Genomic DNA, 22316 nt, shown 5'->3' with positions numbered 1-22316 from the left:
GCTGACAGAAGCACATCCAGAATGTTGTCCGACAAGACCCAGACCCATTCCCTTTATCCCAGCCAAGCATGAAGATTCAGGCTGCTGAGGTCAAAGACCTGCCCCTTTTACTTGGAGAGCAGATCCATCATCTTGGGGAGGCCCAAGGAAGGTAGATGGGTATGTGCAGTAACTTTGGGTGCCAGTCTGGAGTGATCAAAACATAGAACCCTAAATAGGCATACTCTCCTGTGAACCAGTGGAAGGACAGTGAACAGCGGAGACGTGTAGTGGAGGTCAAACATCCAGTCGACCATCAATGGATCCCCAGAGCTCTCTGCAAAGAAAATTCCATGGAGCAGAACTCGCACTTCCTGTTGACCCTGGAAGCAAAGCGATCCACCAATGGGAGAAAATCTCCAGAACCTCCTGGCACAGCTCCGGGGAGGCCAAACGTTGGTCTGCTCAACCGCTTGAGGCCAGGGTTACTGAAGCAACAATCTCTTCAAAAGCTTGTCTCGCAGGGACCAACATGCAAGGTCTCAAGAAACTCAGACCTGCAAAAGGTTCAACATGTCCCCCTGAAACAGACCATTGACAATGAAGGAGCCAATGAAGTAATCTTGTGCGCATTTGCGCCTCCGGAACCACCAGAATGTAGGTGGCAAGTGAACCCAATAAGCAAAGGAAGGATGATGTGGGAAACTGTCCCTGGTATTGGAGGACATGGGACAGCGAAACGAGACAGTTTTAAGTTGATGGAAAAGCTGTGAAACAGGCTGCACGTGTGGAAGAGATGTGCCAATGCCTAGTATGGGGAGCAAACTTTATTGAATTTCCTTTTTATTTATTGAACATTTGTACAGCGCCTATACAGCAAAAAGTGTTTATAGGCACCACAAGACAAAAGAGGGGGGGGGGGTGACAGAGGAGAAATCAACAGTAACGGTCTTACTAGGCCTTATGACGTTCGGATTTTGTGCAGTAACAAGAAGTGCAGAGGGAGGGGGCAGATAAGGGCTAAGGGATGGTATTGGGCTAGGGAGAGCAGGAAGTAGGGGGTCAAGGGGCTGGGCAAGTGCTAAGGGAAGCCCCGTAGGGCACATGCCTGGGGAATCAGGACTGGGGGTCAACTAGTGCAAGGACGGGATGAACCAGACTCAGTAGGCTAGTTCGGGAAGGATGCCCGAGGGCAATTGCTGGTAAAAGGGGTGCAGCAGAAGACTGTTAGAAGGAGGGCCTGGCCACAATAAGACTCATAAGGGACAAAAGAACCAGTCTCATGCAGCAGGTGGAGTTAAGCAAGGGAGGGGAAGAGGACAGGAGTAGGAGAAAAGGAAGGTCTTGAGAAACCTCTGGAATTTAAGGTGATCCAGCGGGGCAGGGAGGCCATTCCAGAGGGAGGCTCCTGCCAAAAAGATCTACCCCCACTCTCTGCTTGGAGGCACATCTGATCTGCAGAGAGCTGGTGCTAGAGGACTGTAGGACTCTAGCATGGAGGTATTTAGGGAGTGAATGTTGGCTATTGCGAGGTCCCTGGCCCCAGAAGGCCTTGTGAATGATGCAGAGGGGTCTTGAATTTTTTCCTTGCGACCACCGGTAGCCAGTGGAGAGATTTTACGGCTGGAGAGATACAGTCCCTAGGCTTGAGGCAAAGGATAAGTCTCGCAGCCTTATTCTGGATTAGTTGAAGAGGGCAGAGGGAGGAAAGAGGCAGGATAAGGAAGAGGCTGTTGCAGTAAGCCAGCCTAGAGAGAACCAGAGCTCTGGAGACAGTTTCTGGGAACGGGAGAATGCCTCTGAGGAGGTGAAGCTGAAAGTGGGCCTTCTTGGCGAGGTCAGCGATGTGAAGCGGGGGAGGAGAGAGTCGAAGATGACCAACTAGGTTTTTAGCCTCACAAGAGGGTGAGGGGAGGGGGTCCAAGGAGGGCAGCCATAGTGTAGGAGGGAAGGAGGGGGCAGGAGTCCCAATGAGAAGGATCTCAGTCTTACTGGCTTTAAGGCAGAGATCATTAGCAGCACACCATGTCTGAATAGCAGTCAGACAGTCGGGAATGGGAGAGGAGGTAGAGGAGGGAAAGTTAAAGGAGAGCTGCGTTTTATCAGCATAACACTGTCAATGAAGAGACGCAGATGAAGTGGGCAAGAAGGGCAAGGTAAATGTTGAAAATCCACGGCGAAAGGAGAGAGCCCTGAGAGATGCTTCAGGTAGAGAGTAAGGTAGCGCAAAGAAAAGGGCCCCGTTGCACTTGGGAGGGCCGATTCAAAAGGAAAGAGGTCAACCAATCCAGTGCCCGGTCCATGATGCCCAGGGTATCATGGAGTCGACTTGTGAAATGGTTGACTGTATCAAAGGCAGAGGACAGATCGAGGAGGATGAGAACAGAAGGAGAGTTGGGGTCAGGATTGGAGAGCAAGTCATCACGGGTGTTCAGGAGAGTAGTTTCCATGCATCCGGCTGCTCTGAAGCCAGGCTAGTGGTCGTGGAGACAGCCAAGAAATTCAGTGTGATGGATTAGTTGGGAGATGACCGACTTCTCCAAGAGTTCACCCAAGAAGGGGTTAGTGGCTATAGGGTGGTAGTTAACTGAGCAGGAAGGGTTTGCAGACTTTTTTTTTTTAGGAGGGGGTGCACAAGGGAGTGCTTCAGGTGTGATGGGAAGGAGCAAAAGGCAAAAAAGAGTGGTTACATAACTCAGCCAAGGAGGGAGCGAGAGAGGCAATGTTGTCCTTGATAGTTCTAGAGGAGAAGGGAGCACCTGTTTGGAGGAGACTTTCAAAGAGCAAACTGTCTTGCTGACCTCATCCTGAGGGGGTTAGGGGGTGGGGGGGCCAAGGGAAGCCTGCGAGCAGGCGGAGGAGGGATGGGAGTAGAGGAGAGAGACAGGATGTCACGAGTTTTGGTTGTGAAATGGGAGGCCAAAGCTATGCAGAGGAGGAAAAGGAGAAGTGGATACTGCAGTAGGATTGGCATGTTCCTTACTTAAAGAAACAAAAAAAACAAAGTTCAGCTGTGTTGTTTGTGGCCCCAGAGATGCGGGCTTGGATATGGTCCCACTTCTTGGTGCAGATGGAAAATCTGTATTGCCTTTGGAGCAGGCGACAGGCCAGTTTGTCAGAGAATGTGCTAGAAGCCACCCACTTCTGTTCCGCAACTCTGCACTTGTGTTTCAGCGAGGCTAGGTCGGAACCATACCAACAATTGCACTTGGGACCAGGCTTCATGCAGATCCTCATGGTGGGGGCAAGGATGTCAAGGGTGTTGGAAATTGAGAGGTTAGCCAGGGCCGAGTCAGTTGTCCAGGTAGTGAAAGACATGAATGACCTCCCTCCTGAAGCGAGCCGCCACCAATGCCAGCAGCTTGTTGAAAACCCTGGGTGTGGATGATGGACTGAAAGGAAGGACTTTGAACTAGTAATGGTGTTGGCAGACTATGAATCTCGGGTACATCCTGTGCTTGACCTGAGTAGGCACATGGAAGTAGTCATCCCCAAAGATCTAGTGACATCAACCAGTTCTGCATATCGAGGGTTTGGACGAACAGAGCTAGAGTTACCATCTTGCATTTGTCCTTGTGCAGGTGTAAGTTCAGTTGCCTCAGATTCAACATGGGACACAAACTACAGTCTTTCTTCAGAACCAGAAAGTAAACTGAACACCAGCCTATCCCTCATTCCGAGTTTAGTACCAGTTAGACCACATCCTTTGTCAGAACCTGATGAACTCCCCCCTCCAGAAAGGAGACGGTCTAGAGGCAAAAGAGGGATGGGAGGATGATGGTCTGGAGGGCACTGAATTAAAGGGAGAGGCCGTTCACCAGGGATCTTAATGCGCAAGCGCTGCATGTCGTGCAACACCATTTCAAGATAAATTGGGCAATTCTCTTACTGGGGACTGGTGACAAAAGTGCCCTTCAGTGGGGCTTTGCACCTTGGGTGGCAGAGGGTACCGCAGAGGTGGGGATTCAGTCTCTGGGAGCACCCCCACCTATGGGAAAGCAGCATGGGTGCTGTTTGTCTGAGTGTGCCCGACTTCTTCCATGGTTGGCATAGAAGGTGAAGGTCCAAAATACTGTACATCTGCTAGCCATAGCCGAGGGTTGTTGCACTGCCAGACCCAAGGATTTTGCAGTTGCCTTAGAGGACTAGAACCTCTTCAAGGAGTCATCGGCCTTGGCTCCAAAGAGATTATGCCTGTCAAAAGGCACATTCTGTGCGAAAACAAAGGCTCTCATTCAGTATTGTCTCCTTAACACTGTGCCCCTAACCATAGCTCGTCCCACACAGTCAGCCGTGTCTAGCGCCGACTGCAATATTTGACAGGAAGCTTCTCTGCCAACCTGAATCAGGGTCTCAAAGCCCTACATCACCTCTCAGTCAGGCAGGTGTTCAACTGCTTGGGCAGACACTGTCGAACAAGGGCCTAAAGAAAAATGTGGCAAGGCACAGGAGGCATTTATCACTCTAAAGGCAAGGCTGCCCAGGGCAACCCCCCCTCCACCCCTGCTCACGCTCCCCAGGCATCGTACCATTGCTCTCCTTCTCAAAGGGCAGAGAAGAAATGTGAACTTTCTTAGGTTGGCAGTCGCAACCTGAACCACCAAGCTCTGAGGGGAGGCATGTGTGGAAAGAAAGGCTGGGTCTGAAGGAGCCAGGCGAAGTTTCCTCAAGTCTTTGAAAAAAAGGCAGCCTCTGTTTCTGTGGTTGACCAAGATTTACATCACCATGAGTGAAAGGCATTAAGGGCTCCTCGTGAAGACCTTCCAGGATATACTGAGTTTCGAATTGAACTTTGAGCATGGAAGAGGCTGACAAACCCCGGGTGTCTACGGAGTGGTGTGAGAAACCTGAAGGTGTCTCCCTGCCTAAACCTCGAGGATCTGTCATCCAGGTGGCTACGACACCCCCATCGCTATTGGATCCAGTTCCTGGGGGTGTGAGTGAGGATCAACTGGATGGTGGGTCCTCTGGGATTGGGAGAACGTTGGGTGAGACGTGGTATCCCCCGTCCTTTAGCACCTTTTCCCCATCCGCTCACTTAGGACATTCCAAAGCACTACCCCTAGTCCCCTTTTCTGACTCCAACACTTTCGCACAACACAAAAGACAGCAGACTTATACCCGAGCCGTTTCCCTGACATGTCCCAATACAAGGGTCAGGCAAAGTCAGGCAATTGATCGGAATCCCACACAACCAACTGCCCTTTCCCTTCCCCACAAGGATAAACGGTAGAGCCAGAGAGCACAGCACGAGGGAGGCGAGTACAGCAGACAGAACAACGAGACAGTTACCACACAGCAACTCAAAAGAAGGAGAAAGGTGGCAGGAATCGAGAGGGTGGAAAGGAGAGAAGTGACCGTGACCTTGCCCTTTTCGTCCAAGGGCCACAGAACCTTTGTAGAGGAAAGGCCAAGACCGCAAACAGTAGCACAAGTGTCCTGCAGCAGATGTCAACGGTAAAAGGGGCAAGCTTATGCCGATAGGCAGGAGCAAGGGAAGCTCCCGCGCCCGCGGTACTGGCCTCGACTCCAGAGAAGCCAAAATCCAAGTGGTTCATCACAGCCGGTGAGTAGAGGGGAGAACTGATAGGAACCGGGCTGTGTTGAGTGACAATCGCAGGAGTGATAAGCTTCGAAAACAAAGCTGTTGAACTTTGTATGAACTGTAAAAAGTGTAAAGGGGAGACCAGTTGCATAAGGGAAGGGGCACCACGTAGGTGCTAACTCGAAAGGCTGTGGTCGAGCCTCATAGGAGAGAAACTTAAAAAACCAGAAGGCCGTAGGAAGGCCAGCGAAATATGTCAGTGTGGTCATACAGAGGGTCAAGCAAAATCCCTGTACAATCGAAAGACTTTGATCTACAAGCACTGTGAAAGAAAGTGAAGTGAATCCCGAAACCTTTGAATTATATAAAAGAGGACATTGAAAGTAAAGAGGGGTCAGTGCCCAGAAGAGGGGCACCCAGGGGTGAGTCACCATCACCCTGCTCGAGAGCCATAGTAAACCCAGTGAAGAATCCAGAGGGGTCGGAGCCCGGCAGAGGGGATCCCAGGGTGAACGATTGTCACCCCGGAATGAGAAAAGTGAAAGCATAAGTTAAAGAGACAGCAAGAGTGAACCCGAAGGAGGGATGCCAGAAATTAAGCTAACACTCAAGTACTAGCAATCAAGAGGGGTCCGAGCCCGGCGGAGGGAGTGCCAGGGGTAAAGCTATCATCCTAACTTCAAGAAAAGAACCAATATAAAATCTAGGAATACGATCAAGAAAAGTCAGCCCAGAAGAGGGGGACCCATGGGTGAAGCCCTCACCATATCTGTACTGTGGATTACAATTAAGAAGGGTAAGCCCAGAAGAGGGGTGAAGCCATCACCCTATTGGAATTGTGAAATAAGATACGAAAAGGGTCAGCCCAAAAGAGGGGGACCGAGGGGTGAAACCACCACCCATATTGAACTTTGGAAACAAACTCATTTGTTAATGGCACTTTAGTTTTTGTTATCTGAACACATCAGGCCCCGAAGGCAAGAGACTTTCAAGTGAAACGAGACTTGGCCTTCGATGGCCCTGAGAACTGCCATTAGAACTGTCATCTCGTGCTGGAGAATCCCGAGACTCTACTATGCTCCAAGCTCCCATCTTCCCAGTGTCCAAAATGTGGGGAAGGAAGACTCAGGCAACCGCATCCTGACATTATTTGAGAACACTTTTCTTGAGAATTATCCGACATCCCTTTTTGTATTAGTTGTTTGGATTGGCAATATGTTTTCTTAGTATAGGCCTTTTTATTTGGCTTGACGCCACTAGGACGGCCTTATTTTTATTTGATGGTCGACACCTGTCCCCATCTTAGATTTAGGTTTAGATTAGGCATTTTTCCAACCAGCATACCACTTTCATTGTTCAATAAACACCCGTTAACTGTGATCACTTGTGTCTGTCTTACTTGTCAGTAAATGTCCAACTCTTTATATCCAGGCCACTGGCCTCCTATAAGTTGGAAGCCAGCCCCAACCATCCTTCCCCCTCCGTGCGGGGGGGGTTTGCAGGGGAAGAGTCCCTCACCTCTCGAGGGCAGAGGGGATGAGATCAACCTGGGAATGGAGCATGCTCCATAGGAGCAACGGTGCCCCAGTGCAGAAGTAGAGGGGGCCAGCAAGGCAAATGATCAATAAATGGGATAACCCTGTCCCATGAACAAATATATACTGGTGAAATTCCACCAGTCGCAATTTAACAAATAATAAATCGAACACCTAAGGATCCACAGTTCAAGAATGATTTCAATAACCCAAAATAATTCAGAGATTCCGTAATCTTTCTTTAACTCTTCTTTTTACTGAACAGTTGGCGCAAAGTGTTCGGGATAATGATCCCTTTGTTAGGAACAAAATCGTAGTGGAACAAAATCGTAGTATCTGGTAATATAGATATTGTAGAATTAATTATATTCTCAATATACATTCAAAAAGCATTCCAAAAGAAAGTGAGATATTGGTGAAGGATACATAATCTAAATAATCCATACGTGTAGGGCAACATAAATAAAGTAGAATTATTTAGCAAAGATACACACTGATACTCTTGGGGTTTACTCAATGAATAATATACAACATAAATCAAATACATATCATAAAATTAGATGGCCAATGACAACTGTAGATGTTAATCTGATATACGACTCATCCCTACCCCCTCTGGCACAATATGACTGTCACAGAATACTAAACAATTAACACAGTAACACACCGTGTTCAGTTGCAGATTGACGAGTAGTCTCGGTCTAGGTGAATTCAAAGTGACACAAACAGGTAGGGTTTTAGCTCTTTCCAGAAAGAAGGTAAGGAGTGGCCCGGCTAACTACTGGGATGGAATTCCATAGGACCGCAGGATAGCAGAATGGCGGTTTCCTAGTTGTGTGATATCAGTGAACACCCCAGAGCAAAATGTGCAATCTCTCGCTGACAGCTCACATAGGAAACAAGGTGCCCCGCCCCAATTAGTTTACATTTTATACTACTCAACACCATACAAAACACTTCAATGGGCATTCCTTGAGGAAGCTATTGTACAGCACTAAACAGCAGAAATTGGGGGTGGGGGAGGCTGACTACAAAGTCAAATTCTCAACAGCCAAAGAAAGGGAAATGTCCTGCTGGCCTCCAGAGACAGACTAAATTGTCAAAGGGCAAATCCACGGCCTATATTATCAGGGGCAGAGCCCAGATATATAGAGAAACGCTGTACAACTATCCAAGGGAACACAGAAAGTAGCTGCAGCATTGTCAGACACAATGAAGAGCAATTTCTTACCTCCGACAACAGCTTCAGTGAGACGATCGAAGAGTTGGTGCTCTTGTGACAGCCTGAAGGGCTCCTTGCTTTTTCCAAGGGTCTGCTGTAAAAGCAACCAGATGTACAAAAGGTTACCAAGTCTCCCACACCCATCACGACCAAAATGTGTAACAAATACAAGATTTAAGCTACTGCACGGTAGGCGTTATAGTAAAAAAAAAAGAAATCTAAAAATAAAATATTCACTGTCAACTAAGCTTTAATGATCTGGAATCTTTAAATATTAATGTTAATGCACATATCAACCATATGGCAGTGAAATTGCTTTGTTTGATTCTGAACATGGCGGGAACAAAGGATGTAAACTGGCAGCCGAAACTAGAGTGTCTTTTGAAAATGATATTGCATAACATTCTGTCATGAAATAGTGGCTGGCAAAACATTCGTAGGTCAGGTAACAAAGAGCAATGAAAATGAAGAACAATCTCTGCATTTTCCTTCTATAAAATGTTTTAGTAGATTTGAGTTTAAAGTGTGTAGAATACATCAGAATTAATTTGTCTGATCTGTCCTTTTTCTTCATTTCATTAGCTTTTAGTTCGATCCATTTTTTGATTTATTCTAAATAATGCACTTGCAATAACTTTTACATGTGATTGTTTATGCAATCTATATGTTTGTAAAAATATAATTTGTATTTAGTTATATGTCTATATGTTAGAACTAGAACAATATTTAGCTTCGAGACATAGCTTCACAATTCATCGTCCCAACAGGAATGCAGTAATGTTGCATAGTAGCTGAATACAAACCAGCCAACAATCCTAAACCCCTTTTTTGCTACCTGCCACCTTGCCCGTAACCATGAGACATTAATTAAGTCTGGGGCCATGCCATTGGACTGGAGATGAGTGCATGTGAGATGTGCAGAGTTAAGGGACTCTGAAATGAATTATTTTGAATATGCACAATACCCAAAGTAATCTGGTACTTCATCTACATACATATTCCAACAAACTGATTAAAGGACTTCAATCTGCAAGCCTTACCCATCCCAAGAGCTAGCCCATCTTTACTTCGTGAATCAGTTTGTAACAAGCACTGGGGAGACATAAGCAGGTACAAATCCACCTGCACCTCTGGACATCATTCTCACCATTCAAGTAACATCTTTATCTTAATAGACCATACAGGGTTACAAGCTATTAGCTAGGCACAAAGGTCCTTCACTCCCCCTCATTCTGGTTCTCCAGAGGCACACAGAGCAAACCATTTTTCTCAATCACCAAAAGCAAATTATCACTAACCAATGGCTAGTGACGAGAGTATATAACGTGGCCTTGGCTGAAGCTGTGCCCTGGATCTGCAATAAAGTTGTCTTTTTCAGCCTCATTCACATAAACTAAACCAACAAATAACCTCTGGACTAAATCACAAATGAAAACGCACTGTTCACTAACCTGCTTTGCAACAATGCCTTAACAGCTTAGCTGAACTAACTACATTCTCTGATCACTACTGATCTTCAACTAGGGGGGCAATAGTGTCTTCAAACTAGAGACACTATTGCCCCCCTCTCCCAACCTGTAGAAAATAGCAAGGAATAAGAAAACCTACTCATTCTGGCTCACAACAAGAAGGTTATAACACACATCAATACCCTTTCCCCAGACTAGCACCTTGCATGTACTGTACGTTCAATTAGAGATTTCTGTCCAGCATAAAATCAGTTCACCTTTGGAGCCGGTACATGTTTTACCGACCCAAATTCCCAGCCCATGTGTCTGCTGACTTCAGTACCATCTCACCAGTGGCATACTTGCCACCAAAGGAGGGCAGTTGATCTTGAAGGAAGGGAGGCAGACTAGGATTACAAATTATAAATGTTGGCGTGTACCCCACTTAGTTGGAATTATAACTTTAGCCTGCATCACATCTAGACAGAATTACAAATGTTAGCATGCGCCACACTTAGATGTGATTCTTAACTTTGGCCTGCGTCCCATCTGGATAGAAGTGTGCACGTTACTAAGTGCCGTACTTGGATGGAATCATGATCGCTGGCCTTGCCTCACATCTAGATAGGATATTGAGGATCAGCTAGTGCCACACTCAGATGGCATGGTGAATGATAGCAAGCCTTACACCTAGACATAATTGCAAGGACAGCAATGCCAATTAAGCAATACACTAAAAATTTCCCCCCTCTGTATACACCTCTCAAACTCTAACCAAACACAACAACAAGCCCACAACACAACAATCCGCACAAACTTCACTACAACAAAAAACCACACAGACTTGCACAACAGCACACGACTTCCGACTGTAAAACACCCCAAGGCCAGCCAACTGACCCACCGGGCTGAGGCTGCCAACAGCACATCACTGCTCTTTTGCAGCTTATTCCCACAAACTCTCCCCCCCTTCCCTTTTCAGAGCCGCCAGAGCGCCAGGGGACCACTCCGGTGGTGATAGCACACAGTACAAATATCCTTGAACATTCATTACAAAGGGAACTGCAGGGAGTAATTTGAACATTTAGTCTCCCTTCTTTCACAGTTATGGGAGAATTCTGAAGCACCCACAGCAACAGAATAGAAACAGGCAGCATAAAGTAAGCACAAATACCCACCCCTATTAGAAGGTAAATAATTCTAGAATAAAATTGCCAAGAATTCTAGAAATAAAATAGCCACTTCAAAAGAACTATTCCCTTCAAACCCAGCCAACAGTGTCACGAAGTTGGTGCAACAATATTCAAAGACGAAGAAATCTGCCCACTAAGTGACTTTACACAGAGAAAAAATAAAAAAGGGAAGCATCCCAACACCCAAGTTTCCTTAAAACAGATTGTTATTAAGGACCTTCAGTGAGAATCTATCATGCCAGCAGTGAACATGTTTGGATTTTGTGCTCAGCGTCTAGAGACAGATTAGCCTGCGTGGGCTGTGCCACACGGGAGCAAGTTGCATATCTCATTGGCAACATTGGTTTTGATGGTTACGAGTTCAGCTGCGCAGGAAGGGACATTGGAAAATTCAATCGCACGCCAACTGCCCAAGCCATACTTGCGGCACCTCAAAGGCGTCCTCATGGCCTTGATCAGAAGTGACAGGTCAGAGTGCCGCCCTCCTGGTACACAACAGTTCTTTCTGACTGTACCAGCTGCAAGAGCTTAATACATGCTCAGAGTCATGAGACTTCCATGGTCAAACAAGTACAAAAATAAAATTGAACTAAGAATTGAAAAAAACCACTTGGGTTTCAAGGTTTGCAGAAAAAGTCACATGCATCCATGTCCACTACAGACACCCATGTCTGCAGTCTAGAGGCCCAGCATGAAAGCAAGGACTGAGGTTTGTCAGGGCAGGACATTGAAGGCCAGGCAGTCCTGACAGTGTCTGGTTCCAAGGGTAAGAGCTGGTCCCTAAGAAACCAGTCTGCCCTTGGGGGGCTGCAGGGAAGCCTTGATGCTGGAGCAGTCACTTTCAGAGCACTCATAAGGAAGGAATCCATCTGCCACTTCCAGGAAGAATTATTGGAAGAGATGGCACTCCAGGAGTGCCCCTCAGGTCTCAAAGCACAGACATTCGGATATGAAAAAGTGGTTCCTGTGAAGGATCAATTTGTCAACTCTGCGACTGTCATGGAACTGCACGGCAGATGGGGACTGAAATCCTCCCAGCAGGAGATATTAATGATTGTAGAAATTAGTCAATCTCCTTCCTCCGACCATGCCTGCAGTGCAGATCTGCAAACCTTGCAGATCCCTTGGTGTCAGGTGCTCTGGATACAAAGGCATGAAAGCCAGACAGTGGTGGTCTACCTTTTTGGCAGGGGTACCTCCACCGGCTCTATTGAGTCAAAAGCAGCGTTGCAGGAGGTGGGCTCAGTGCCGCGAGTTGTCTGTATTCCACTCTGTGGATTTAAAAGTGGAGGATGCAACCTGGGAGTTGCGTAAGGCGGATGCATAATTAAGCACAGATAACCATGATCAGAGGCTGGAGGGCATTACTCAATCACTTTTACAATAAATCTGGCGAGTTGGAGGCCGAGGTCAAGAAACAAGATGCATTTGATTTCGACTTTCCACCTGAAACGGTCCTAACCTAGCAGAATTAGTCTAATACAAGTCTCACGAGCAGAGGGGTGAGGGGGATGTCAGGGCATTGGATATGCAGATGTCGGACACCGTTGGTCAGGATGCGAAGGCTAAACTCACTGATGTAACGGCAAAGGGTCCTAATGAGGACCAGCCATTTCTCCCTTTTAGCAAGTGTGTTAAGGTTCTGATTATGGCCAACTAGAAGAGGCCAATGTCTGTTCCTGTGTTTAATAGGAATTTTCTTTTTTTGTAAAAGAAAATGTATTTAGAACAAACAGGGCAGACAACAAGCACATACACTGACCTGACCACCAGGATAGAACACATAGCAAAATAGAAAAATATCCTACAGTACTATAATATCAGCACACAATCTAAATCATCATTATTTTAAACCACAAACCATTGAAGATGGGAATCACCACAGCATGAGACATTTGTACACACATCTATGAAGTCAATACGAGGTAGATGCCTAACACGTTTAAAATGCCTTTAGGCCCACAAGTTGAAGACAGTGTAAATGTCCATCTCCTCCCTCTCCGAAGTGAAAATGAGATCTCTTAGCCATTCCGCATGAGTCGGAGCACTCAGACGTCCAATGTTGGAGTATGCATTTTTTGGCAATCACACAGGCAATATTAAAAAGATTTTGCATGATCACAGACCACTCTCCAAACAAATATTTCATGGGTGCAAGTGTGAGCGGAGGTCTAGTTTCTTACATTCTCAGCAACCCCTTCCCAGAAATGGGCCACAATGGAGCAGTTCCAAAAACGCATGAATAGTCTATGCTGGAGATCAGCCACACTTCATGCAATCACCCGAGGCAGCCCTGGTAAATGCGTGTAATTTAGTTGATTTAATTGTTTCAACTGGATCATTCTAAGAGTAGCGCATATCTATACATCTTTCGTAAGCAAGCAACATTTCTGCCATTGAACATCAGAGAATTGGAACCCCAAATACTGTTCCCATTTTAGTCTCACATTGATACTGGAAAATCGAGCGCTCTTCTCTAGCCCATATAGTTTAGACACTAGACGTCCGAGTTCATCACGTGTATCAGAGAATGGGTCTCTGGCTCATGAGGAAACATCAGCAACAATTGCCTTGCAGCAGTTCTCATCCAATAATACTGCAATAGCCTAACAGAGCCGCCAGCCAGTTTGTTAAAAAAGTCGTCCAAGGACACAAATAACCCTTGCGGGACTAGTCGTCCAATGTCAAATGCATATTGTCTCCCCAGGATTTTTGCAAATCGACATTGAAGAAAGGTGCTATACCAGGGAAGTTCCAGAGTGAGATGCATTTGTGATACAAGACAATGAGTACCAATCTATGAAATACTCTGGACCAAGCGTTTACAGTGGTGCGCATAAGGTACAAGAATGAATGTACTACTCACTGAAGTTAACTGCTTTAATGTTAGTGGGGGATGCCCCTTATTTCTCCAGAGGTAAAAGCACCACCTTGGACGCCAGGGAGTACCAATATCCAGCATATTGTGCCTGGGCGACTAAATAATACAGTTCCACATCTCTGCGCTGCCAACCCACCCCTCTAATACGAGTGTCTCCCAACTCAGTCTAGCCGTACCAGGTCCCCAGAGAAAGTCAACCATTAAGGATCATACCGACGTGAAAAAGGCTCTGCCCGGCCAGAATGGTATGTTGCAGAAGGAACAAGGTACTTACCTGTAATTATTGATCTCCAGCATGGATTCATATGCTCATGAATATTCCAAGTCAGGCTGGGAATCCTTGGTAAAAGAAAAAACTGGCTCACTTACAAACAGTATTTCTCCAGTAAACCAATCCTCTGGGTCATACTGCCCACATACAATGACCACCCTCTCCACAAGCCCCCCCCCCACCCTCAGCAGCCATCTTCAGATTTGGTAGGCACGTAAATTGGTAGTATGACCAAGAGCCGCTGCAGAGGGGTCGGAGGAAGGGTTCACATGTGAATCCATGCCAGACCCAATGCTGGAGAACAATAGTTACAGGTAAGTAACTTGTTCCTTCTCCAGCATGGGGTCTGGCATGGATTCAGATGCTCATGAATAACGAATACATAGCAGTACAACATTACACAACCACGGAAGGTGGCAAGGCTCAACAGAAGCAATCAACTCTTACCTCTGGAACAGACTCGCCTCAAGCAAACCGGTTGCGTAGCACTGCTTGGCTGACCCTGGACTCCTCCCTGGGATTCCTGTGGACACAGTAGAATCTCGTTAAGGAGTGGACCTCCATATAGCCTCCCCTGCAGATGTCCAGCAGGGGCACACCAGAAAGGAACTCCGTTGTCGCAGCGATCGCTCTGGTGGAGTGGGCTCTCGGACGGACATCCGTTGGCTCGCTAACCGATGAGTGTGTGATGCAGCTGGAGAGCCACCTCGAGATGGAAGCCTTGGACAAGGCCTTCCCATTGCACACAGGACCAAAGTTCACAAACAAAAACTCTGAAAACTCTTCATGCATGTCACGTAGAACTTCAGGGCACTAACAGCGCCCAGCGAGACCAAGGCTTTGGGGAAAAACAGGTACAGCGAAGACTGAGGTGGAATTCTGATTGAATCTTCGACATTAAAGAGGGGTGCGCCTGCAGCACCAACCTTGACTCGTGGAAAGTCAGATATGGCTGTTTGCAGAATAGGGCCTGTATCTCACCTACCCTCCTGCCAGAGGTGATGGCGATCACCTCTGCTAGGAGGAAAGCCGTTTTCCATGAGAGGAACGAGAGGGGCCTGATGGATAGGCTCAAAGGCCCCCCCCCCCATGAGCCTGGTCAGCACCACATTGTGTTCCCACGCCGGGGCAGGAGCCTTCACCAGCGGGAAAGATCGAAACAGTTCTTTGAGGAATTCCTTGATGAGTCGGTGAGACCAAAGTGAAGCTCTTCCTGGAGACCTGGTGTAGCGAGATATCGCAGCCAGATGTACCTTGATAGAGGCGTGCGCAGTCCAGCCTTGGCCAAGGATAGCAAGTATCGAAGAATCTGCGGGCCGTGACCCTCAGAGGGACAATCTTCTGAGACCGGCACCACATACCAAAACGGTTCCACTTGTGACCATAGCACTTCAAAGTCGACGACGCCCTAGACTTGGCGAGGATCTCCCTAGAGTCTGCAGGCAACTCATATCCTCCAAACTCTAGGGCTGCAAGAGCCAACCCCTTAGGTTCAGCGATCCTGAGTCGTGGTGAAGGATTGTGCCTCCTTCTCTGGTGAGAAAATCCGGAACCACTGGCAGTTTGACCAGAGGTGAGGCTGACAGTCTAAGAAGGTCCAGGTACCAAATCTATTTCGGCCACGCCAGGGCGATGAGTATCATCCCGAATTGGCACCGTCTGAATGTGTTGACTCAAATCAGGAGAGGAAACGCATACAGAAACAGGCCTTCCAATGGGAAGGCGAACATGTCGCCCAGGCTCCTTGGTTGGTGGAAACTGCTGGCAAACTTCTGACATTTGGAGTTCACCCACGTCGCAAACAGATCGATCTGGGGCCTGCCCCACTTGACTAAGATGCAGTCCTCATGGTCCTGCCAAAGTTGCCACTCGTGGCAGGAGAGCAATTCCATGCTGAGGGAGTCTGCAATGGTGTTCTTAACTCGCGCCAGGTGAAGAGGAACATCTCTTGTCCAAAGGCACAGTGACACAAGGCCTGCGCCTCCTTGGAGAGCGCTTGGGATAGAGTGCCCCCCTGCTTCCTGATGTAGAACATTGTGGTGGTGTTGTCCGTGAAGATCCTCACAACTTAGCCCTTCAGAGGCCAAAGGAATGACTTGAGGGCTCAGAACAATGCCCGTAGCTCTGGATATTGATATGGAGATAATTCTCCTCCAGCAGCCACAAGCCTCTGGTGTGCAGACGTCTGGTGTGGGCTCCCCAGCCTTCCAGGGAAGCGCCGTGGTGAAGGTCTCCTGGTATGGAGGGATTTGAAACCCCGTACCCTGGGTGATGGTTGCGTGAACGCCCCACCACTGTATCACCTGGCCTCTGTAGGCTTCCTGAGTCGTGGATCTGTAAGGCTGTCGATACGATGAGGAAAAAGCTTTGGACGACCTGCTCGACTTCCAAGAGCAGTGCTGCTGGAGTGTGCCCAGGGAACGGGCCATCTCTGTATCCGCTTTGATGGCCTGCATGGACTAGTCAATCTTCCCAAAAAGGTTATCTCCGTCGAAAGGCATGTCCAGTAACTTCACCTGGACATCCTGGCGGAAATGTGTCCTTCATCCAGCCTTGGCGACGAAGGCAGACACCGTTCTCCATCTGCCGGAACCCTGTGTCGGCAATGTCCAGCGCCACCGTAATGGCGTGATCAGATGCTACCTTCCTTTCCTGGAAGAGGGCGATTGCCTCCATCCTCTTGTGATCGGAGAGGAACTCCAGAATTGGGCCTAGCTTCTACCAGAGCTCCCTTTTGTACCTGGCTAGGATCTCCTGTGCGTTGGCCGCCTAATGGTGGACACTGCAGTGTAAATCACCTTTCTTCCCGTAGCATCCATCTTCTTACCCTCAATGAAGACGATGTGGACAGGCTATCCAACCGTTTCCTCGCGGCCGCTGAAACCACTGAATCCGGCGATGGTTGCAACCTCAGGCACTTGGGGTGCGGATACCAGGTACTTCTCCAGCCTATCCTGTTTGGCTGGAGTCGTGCAAGTGTTCAAGGGGAGCAGGCCCTTCTCTCACATGTCATGCAGAAGGGACACCGCCATGATTGTCTTCCTCTTGGCCTCGCGCCTCTGGTACAGGAAACCCTCCTTTTTGGTTTCTTCGCACAAGCAGGAACAGGTCAGAGGCTCTGGCGATCACTGAAAGGAATGACCCCACCTCATCCAGTGTGGACGCCCTAGGCTGCGGAGACCGGCCGTGATGATCTAGTCATCGTCGCCGTATCTGTCCCCGTATCTGTGTCCGGTCTACTGGGAGAGGGTGCCCGACGCAGATGTTGAGGATGAAATGGGGTGACACTTCCTCCTCTTGGCTGGCGGCTGATCGAGGGCCTGGGCGACCATAGGAACTGGGCCCTGCGGTATTCTCTTCTGGATCTCGGACATCAAGGTGTAAAGAATCGACAGTATGTCCAGAGACATCCCTCAGCTGAGCTGGCCGTATCGGAACACTAGGCCCTGCGCCATCGTCGCCGCAGTCCTCTTCACGTGCACCGTAGGTAAGGGACTCCAGGTCCTCGTCGTCCGTGGACAAACGTCCATGGCCTGGGACACCGCCTGGGGCTGGTTTGGGGCCCTCACCCCTTTTATTCCACCCTAAGGGATCGGAGCCAGGCTCAGAGATGGCATCTTCTCCTGCGTGCTAGCAGACTTTGCAGCAGTCACTGCAACGGTTTCACACCTCGGGGGCAGGGACACCTTCTGCGCTGTGGGGGTGAGCTTTGAGGGGTCAGCCCCCTTCTCCTTCATAGGAGCAGCCGCCACCAGCTCCATCGTTGACTAAGACTTCTCCGGCACCGATTGAGCCTTCTCCTCCGTCCCTGGCTTCACCTGCAGCTTAGCTTAGTTGGACGATTTCCTCTTCAAGGAGGACCTTGATTGCCGGCTGGCAATGGAGGCGGATGGTGAATTCAATCGCTCCCTGTCCATTGCGGGATCCACTTGCGCGAGATCCTCTGTGGATCCGGACTTGTGGTTCTTGGGCCCCAACGGATGAGGAGCCCTCAAAAGACTTAGAAGACCGCTCCTCGGACCGGCCAGTCCTGGGTGAGGCATGACCCTGCACGGAGCAGAGGCATTGGCATTCAGCCACACCACAAGTCTACTGTGCCTATCCGTCGTCTTCTTGGAGAAGCCGAGACTTATCTCGCAATCTCCTTCCTTGTGGTCTGGATGCAGACAGAGGCATTGCAGGTGCTTGTGTCCTCCACAAACACATCCCGTAGCCCGCACTTGGTGTAGGGCTTGAAGAGGGTTCTTCCTTCCTTCTCCTCTGTCATGGTCGGAGGGCGCGAAGTAGGCCCAGGTGGCCTTCTGGAAACTTAGACGATCTTTGCCTTTGAGGGAATCTGAAATTCACAGACAACGGATCCCCGCTGTCGGCAGATGGAGAAGAGAGCACAGGCTCTTTTGGAACAAAAATTTAACCTTTTTCTGTCAAAAAACACAGAAAAACTTAAAAGTAGTTTGCAGGGCAAACTCGAGGACTCCCAACACTGGAGCATGCGGTAAAGATCTGAAGATGGCTGCCAGAGGAGGGGCTTAGGGAGAGGACTGTCATTGGATGGGGCAGTATGACCCAGAGGACAGTGATTGGTTTAAATGAGAAATCCAGTTTGAAAGTGAAACAGTTTGTTTTTTTAACAAGGATTCACAGCCTGACCACGGGGAATATTCAAGAGCATGTGAATCCATGACAGACCCCATGCTGGAGAAGGAGAAATCCTAACGTAATGTTCTTTCTATGGCTTCTTCTCCAGCTTGTTAGATAGTCCTTCACAGCTCTGCTGCTCAGAAACCTTTTCCACAGGGGCGTAATGAACCTCGACTCGGCCGCCGATCATTGATCCGTCTTGCGCAGTGGTCGATCGTCGGCTACGGAAGGAACGTCAGGCGCCATACATATGCCACATCACTACACCCCTTGCCTCATTTCCTCCCTAGTTTTCCCGGCTTAAACGCTGCATAGGAAAACGGAAGGAGGCTAACCAGCCTTAAATTTGACAACTATGGAATAGAAACCAAAGGTTGAAAACATTCCAATTAGAAAAACATCTCTATTTGTTGATTTAACCAACTGAGATGAGCACCCCAAAGCCACCGTCAACGTACTACATGAAATCAGAAGCGAAAAGCCACAACACTTTCTGAGCGGTGAACGGCTTGGCGGGGTGATGGGAATCTGCGGGTGAAGAATCCATAGAAAGAACATTACGGTAAGGTAATTTCTCCTTCAATGGATTGCTTTTCTCCCGCAGATTCTTCATCTTTATAGACTCCAAGCAGTGAGCCAAAGGAGGAGGGCAGAAAGGATTACAACAAGCAGGTTCTGCAGAACTGCCCTGCCAAAACGTGCATCAGTCCCATGTGCAACATCCAGAGCATAATGCTTTGTGAAAGTATGTAAAGAGGACCACGTGGCAGCACGGCAAATGTCCCAAACAGAAACCCCCCTCTGAAGGCCAATGGAAGCAGAGACTCCCCAGGTGGAATGGACCCGGATACACAATGAGACTTCTTCACCTGTCGACTGATAGCACTCAAACATAAAATGATCCAGCGCGAGATGGTCCATTTGGTAATCGCAAGACCTTTGCGTGACGAGAGAATGGCTGACCAATAACTGGTCTGTCTTTCTGAACTCAGCTGTGTGGGCAACATAAAATCTGAGGGCTCTTTTAGAAATGAGGTAAAAACACTCTTCTTATTTAGAAGGGTAGGGAGGAGGGTAGAACACTGGCAAGGCAATAGACTGCGAAAGATGAAATTTGCAAACAACCTTCCGAAGAAACCCTGGTCAAACCTTAAGAGAAACTTTCTCTCTGAAGAAACGCAAAAAGGGGGGGGGGGCTTGCAGCATAAGGCCTGCAGCTCATTAACTTTCCTGCATAGGCTCAAACAGAGCCGCCATAAGAAAGGTGAGAACCAGGTTAAGGTCCCAATCCAGAACAAAGGGAGTTGGCAGGGAATTTGTTGAGGGCCTTTCAGGAATTGAGCCATGACCGGGATGGTAAAAAAAAGTAACCATGATCCGGGGACCTTTAAAAAAAAAACAAAGGGCTGCCAAATACCCCTTGACTGTTGTAACGTGAAGGCTTGAAGAGGCAAGTGACAGAAGGAACTTGTAAAGGAGGTCCCAGACATGGCCTACACCCCTTCCTCTCATTTCGAGGTACCAGGAACGCGCTCACCAAGGTATGTGACGTATGAAGAGCAAATTAACCTACAAAGAGCTGCAGTGGGACTCTGCCGAGTATGCATCAGTAGATCCATACCGGGTGAAGCACCCATAACAAGACAATCCTGGGCAGCACGGTACCCTATCAGACAGCCATACCAGCCGCTGATACGAAATGAGGAGTACCTACACACGGTCCACGAAGAGACCCCAAAAGCCTTAATGGAAGGCCAGTGGAAATGACAAGGGCCTGAACAGATTCGAGAATGAACAAGAGCAGCTATCGAAGATAACACGCCAGTGCGAGTAACTACGAAATTGAATGGAATAAGCACAGAGAGGAGACAATATTACAACACCAGGAAACAGTGTTACGAGACAAGATGGAAGCAACCGTCCTGTTAAACGTGTGTAAATAGGCTTGAAACGCAAGATGCTGAGAAATCGATATTGCTTGCAATGCTTAGTAGAAGATAGAGCGGCAAGCGCCAACCGTATATCTACCTCAATAAGGCACATTATACAAGTGCAACTCCATTTTGTAAAAGCAGAAAAAGTACCCAGGCTGCCAGAGGCCTGCCAGGCCAAGTTTCGAAACCCAGCCAAAGGCAAGAGAAGGAGCCGAATCGAAACTCAACAAAGAGCGGCTCATGCCTAGGAAATCGAGGTCAACCGGAGAAGGGGAGGAGAGCGTCAGCTCACAAGACTCCAACTTCAGAGCATACCAGCCTGCCTCATGAAGATCAAGACAAGGGGGGGCCCATGCAGGTGGCTAGGCCGACAGAATTAAATGCACTAAAGCTGGAAACTGAAGCAGATTCATGGTGAACTAACACGTGACCAGCCAGGCGCAAAGAAGTACCATCGCCCAATGTCATCCAGGACCCGAGGATGCCATAACTTTTCCCGATAAGAGAATACAGTTGAGGCCATCCTTAGCCAACTAATTGACACATTGCCCTAAAACACTTATTGATGGAAGGGAGGCAGGGTGAAACTTGGGACACCAGGCACAGTGGTGTCCATTCTTCATGCTGCTAATTAAAAGTGGAAATTTATGTCTAGGGGTGTAACCTGCCCAATCACAATGGACCAAGTTATCTGGAGTCCTATAGATATTGTAACCAATAGGACGTCGTAGTTGTAGTGACGTCTATCACGGGTGATGTAGAGGGATGGGCATAGACACCCACCCGATAAATTATCCAATCCACATGCCCTATTATCATATACAGATATAACACCTATACTTAAGTTACCTTTCCCAACCAATTATATTTAGGGATTCCGATTTCCGTGATTACCGAATTTTACCTTCTAGCCACCGTTGTTTTTAAAAATCTGGGGGACTCCGATAAACCCTGGTATTTTATTTAATTTTTTAATTAATTTCATCCCTGCGCGAGCGGGATTCGATACCGTGCTGCTCTGCATTGGTTTGCTTGAAAGGCCAGTTAATGGGCTCTTGCTGCCTATGTGAATTCAGGAGCCAGTGATATTTTTTATCAGCCAATAGATGGCAATATTTAGGTTTCTTTGCTGGCAGGTTAAAAGAAAGCTAAATATATATATAAACATGCGTGATGTCCAGAATATACCGTGCTGAGCAGTTTAAACTAGCCCTCCTTGTTTTATTGCTTTGCAGATAAAGCCGTCTACGCGGGAATGCAGCAGAAACTAATTACTTCAAGGTTTCAGCTAATCCAGTTCGTGGGCGCATTGCATATAAAAACGGGTTTCCAGATTGTTAGTGCTGAGGTGGAATAATGGGGACGGTCGGTCCATATCACTAACACCTCACTCAAATCACTGAGAAGAGTATGGTGCTGGGACCCTTCCATTCAGAGAGTGATGCAATGTGTGCTTTTCATGGATGAGACAAGGCTCCTTCAGTGCACAGTGGAAATGAAGCTCGCTGGAAAATATAACCTCGCTGACATGCGGTCAAAACCAGGTGCATGCCATAGTAATATATTAGCAAATGACCCCCTGCACAAGATATTTGTGGCCGCAGCATTTACTTTCTACTGCGCCCCCCCCCCAGACAGCCTGGGAAGATGAAAGAGCAAAAGTGAGA

The 22316-nt window shown here is 48.0% G+C and overlaps 1 protein-coding gene across 2 annotated transcripts in view; it reads right to left on the bottom strand.

The window, feature by feature from the left end:
• Positions 1–22316, bottom strand: part of NCAPD2 (non-SMC condensin I complex subunit D2) — a 565387-nt gene that overhangs the window by 167373 nt on the left and 375698 nt on the right. For both annotated transcript variants that reach the window (XM_069650673.1, XM_069650674.1), the window contains exon 20: positions 8291–8375. In XM_069650673.1, the coding sequence (XP_069506774.1) occupies positions 8291–8375 (85 nt within the window). The remainder of the gene's footprint in view (positions 1–8290; positions 8376–22316) is intronic.

Source organism: Ambystoma mexicanum, chromosome 3p (genome assembly GCF_040938575.1).
Source record: "Ambystoma mexicanum isolate Mex_15411 chromosome 3p, UKY_AmexF1_1, whole genome shotgun sequence".
NCBI lineage: Eukaryota > Metazoa > Chordata > Amphibia > Caudata > Ambystomatidae > Ambystoma > Ambystoma mexicanum.
This window is presented reverse-complemented; position numbering and strand designations above follow the sequence as displayed.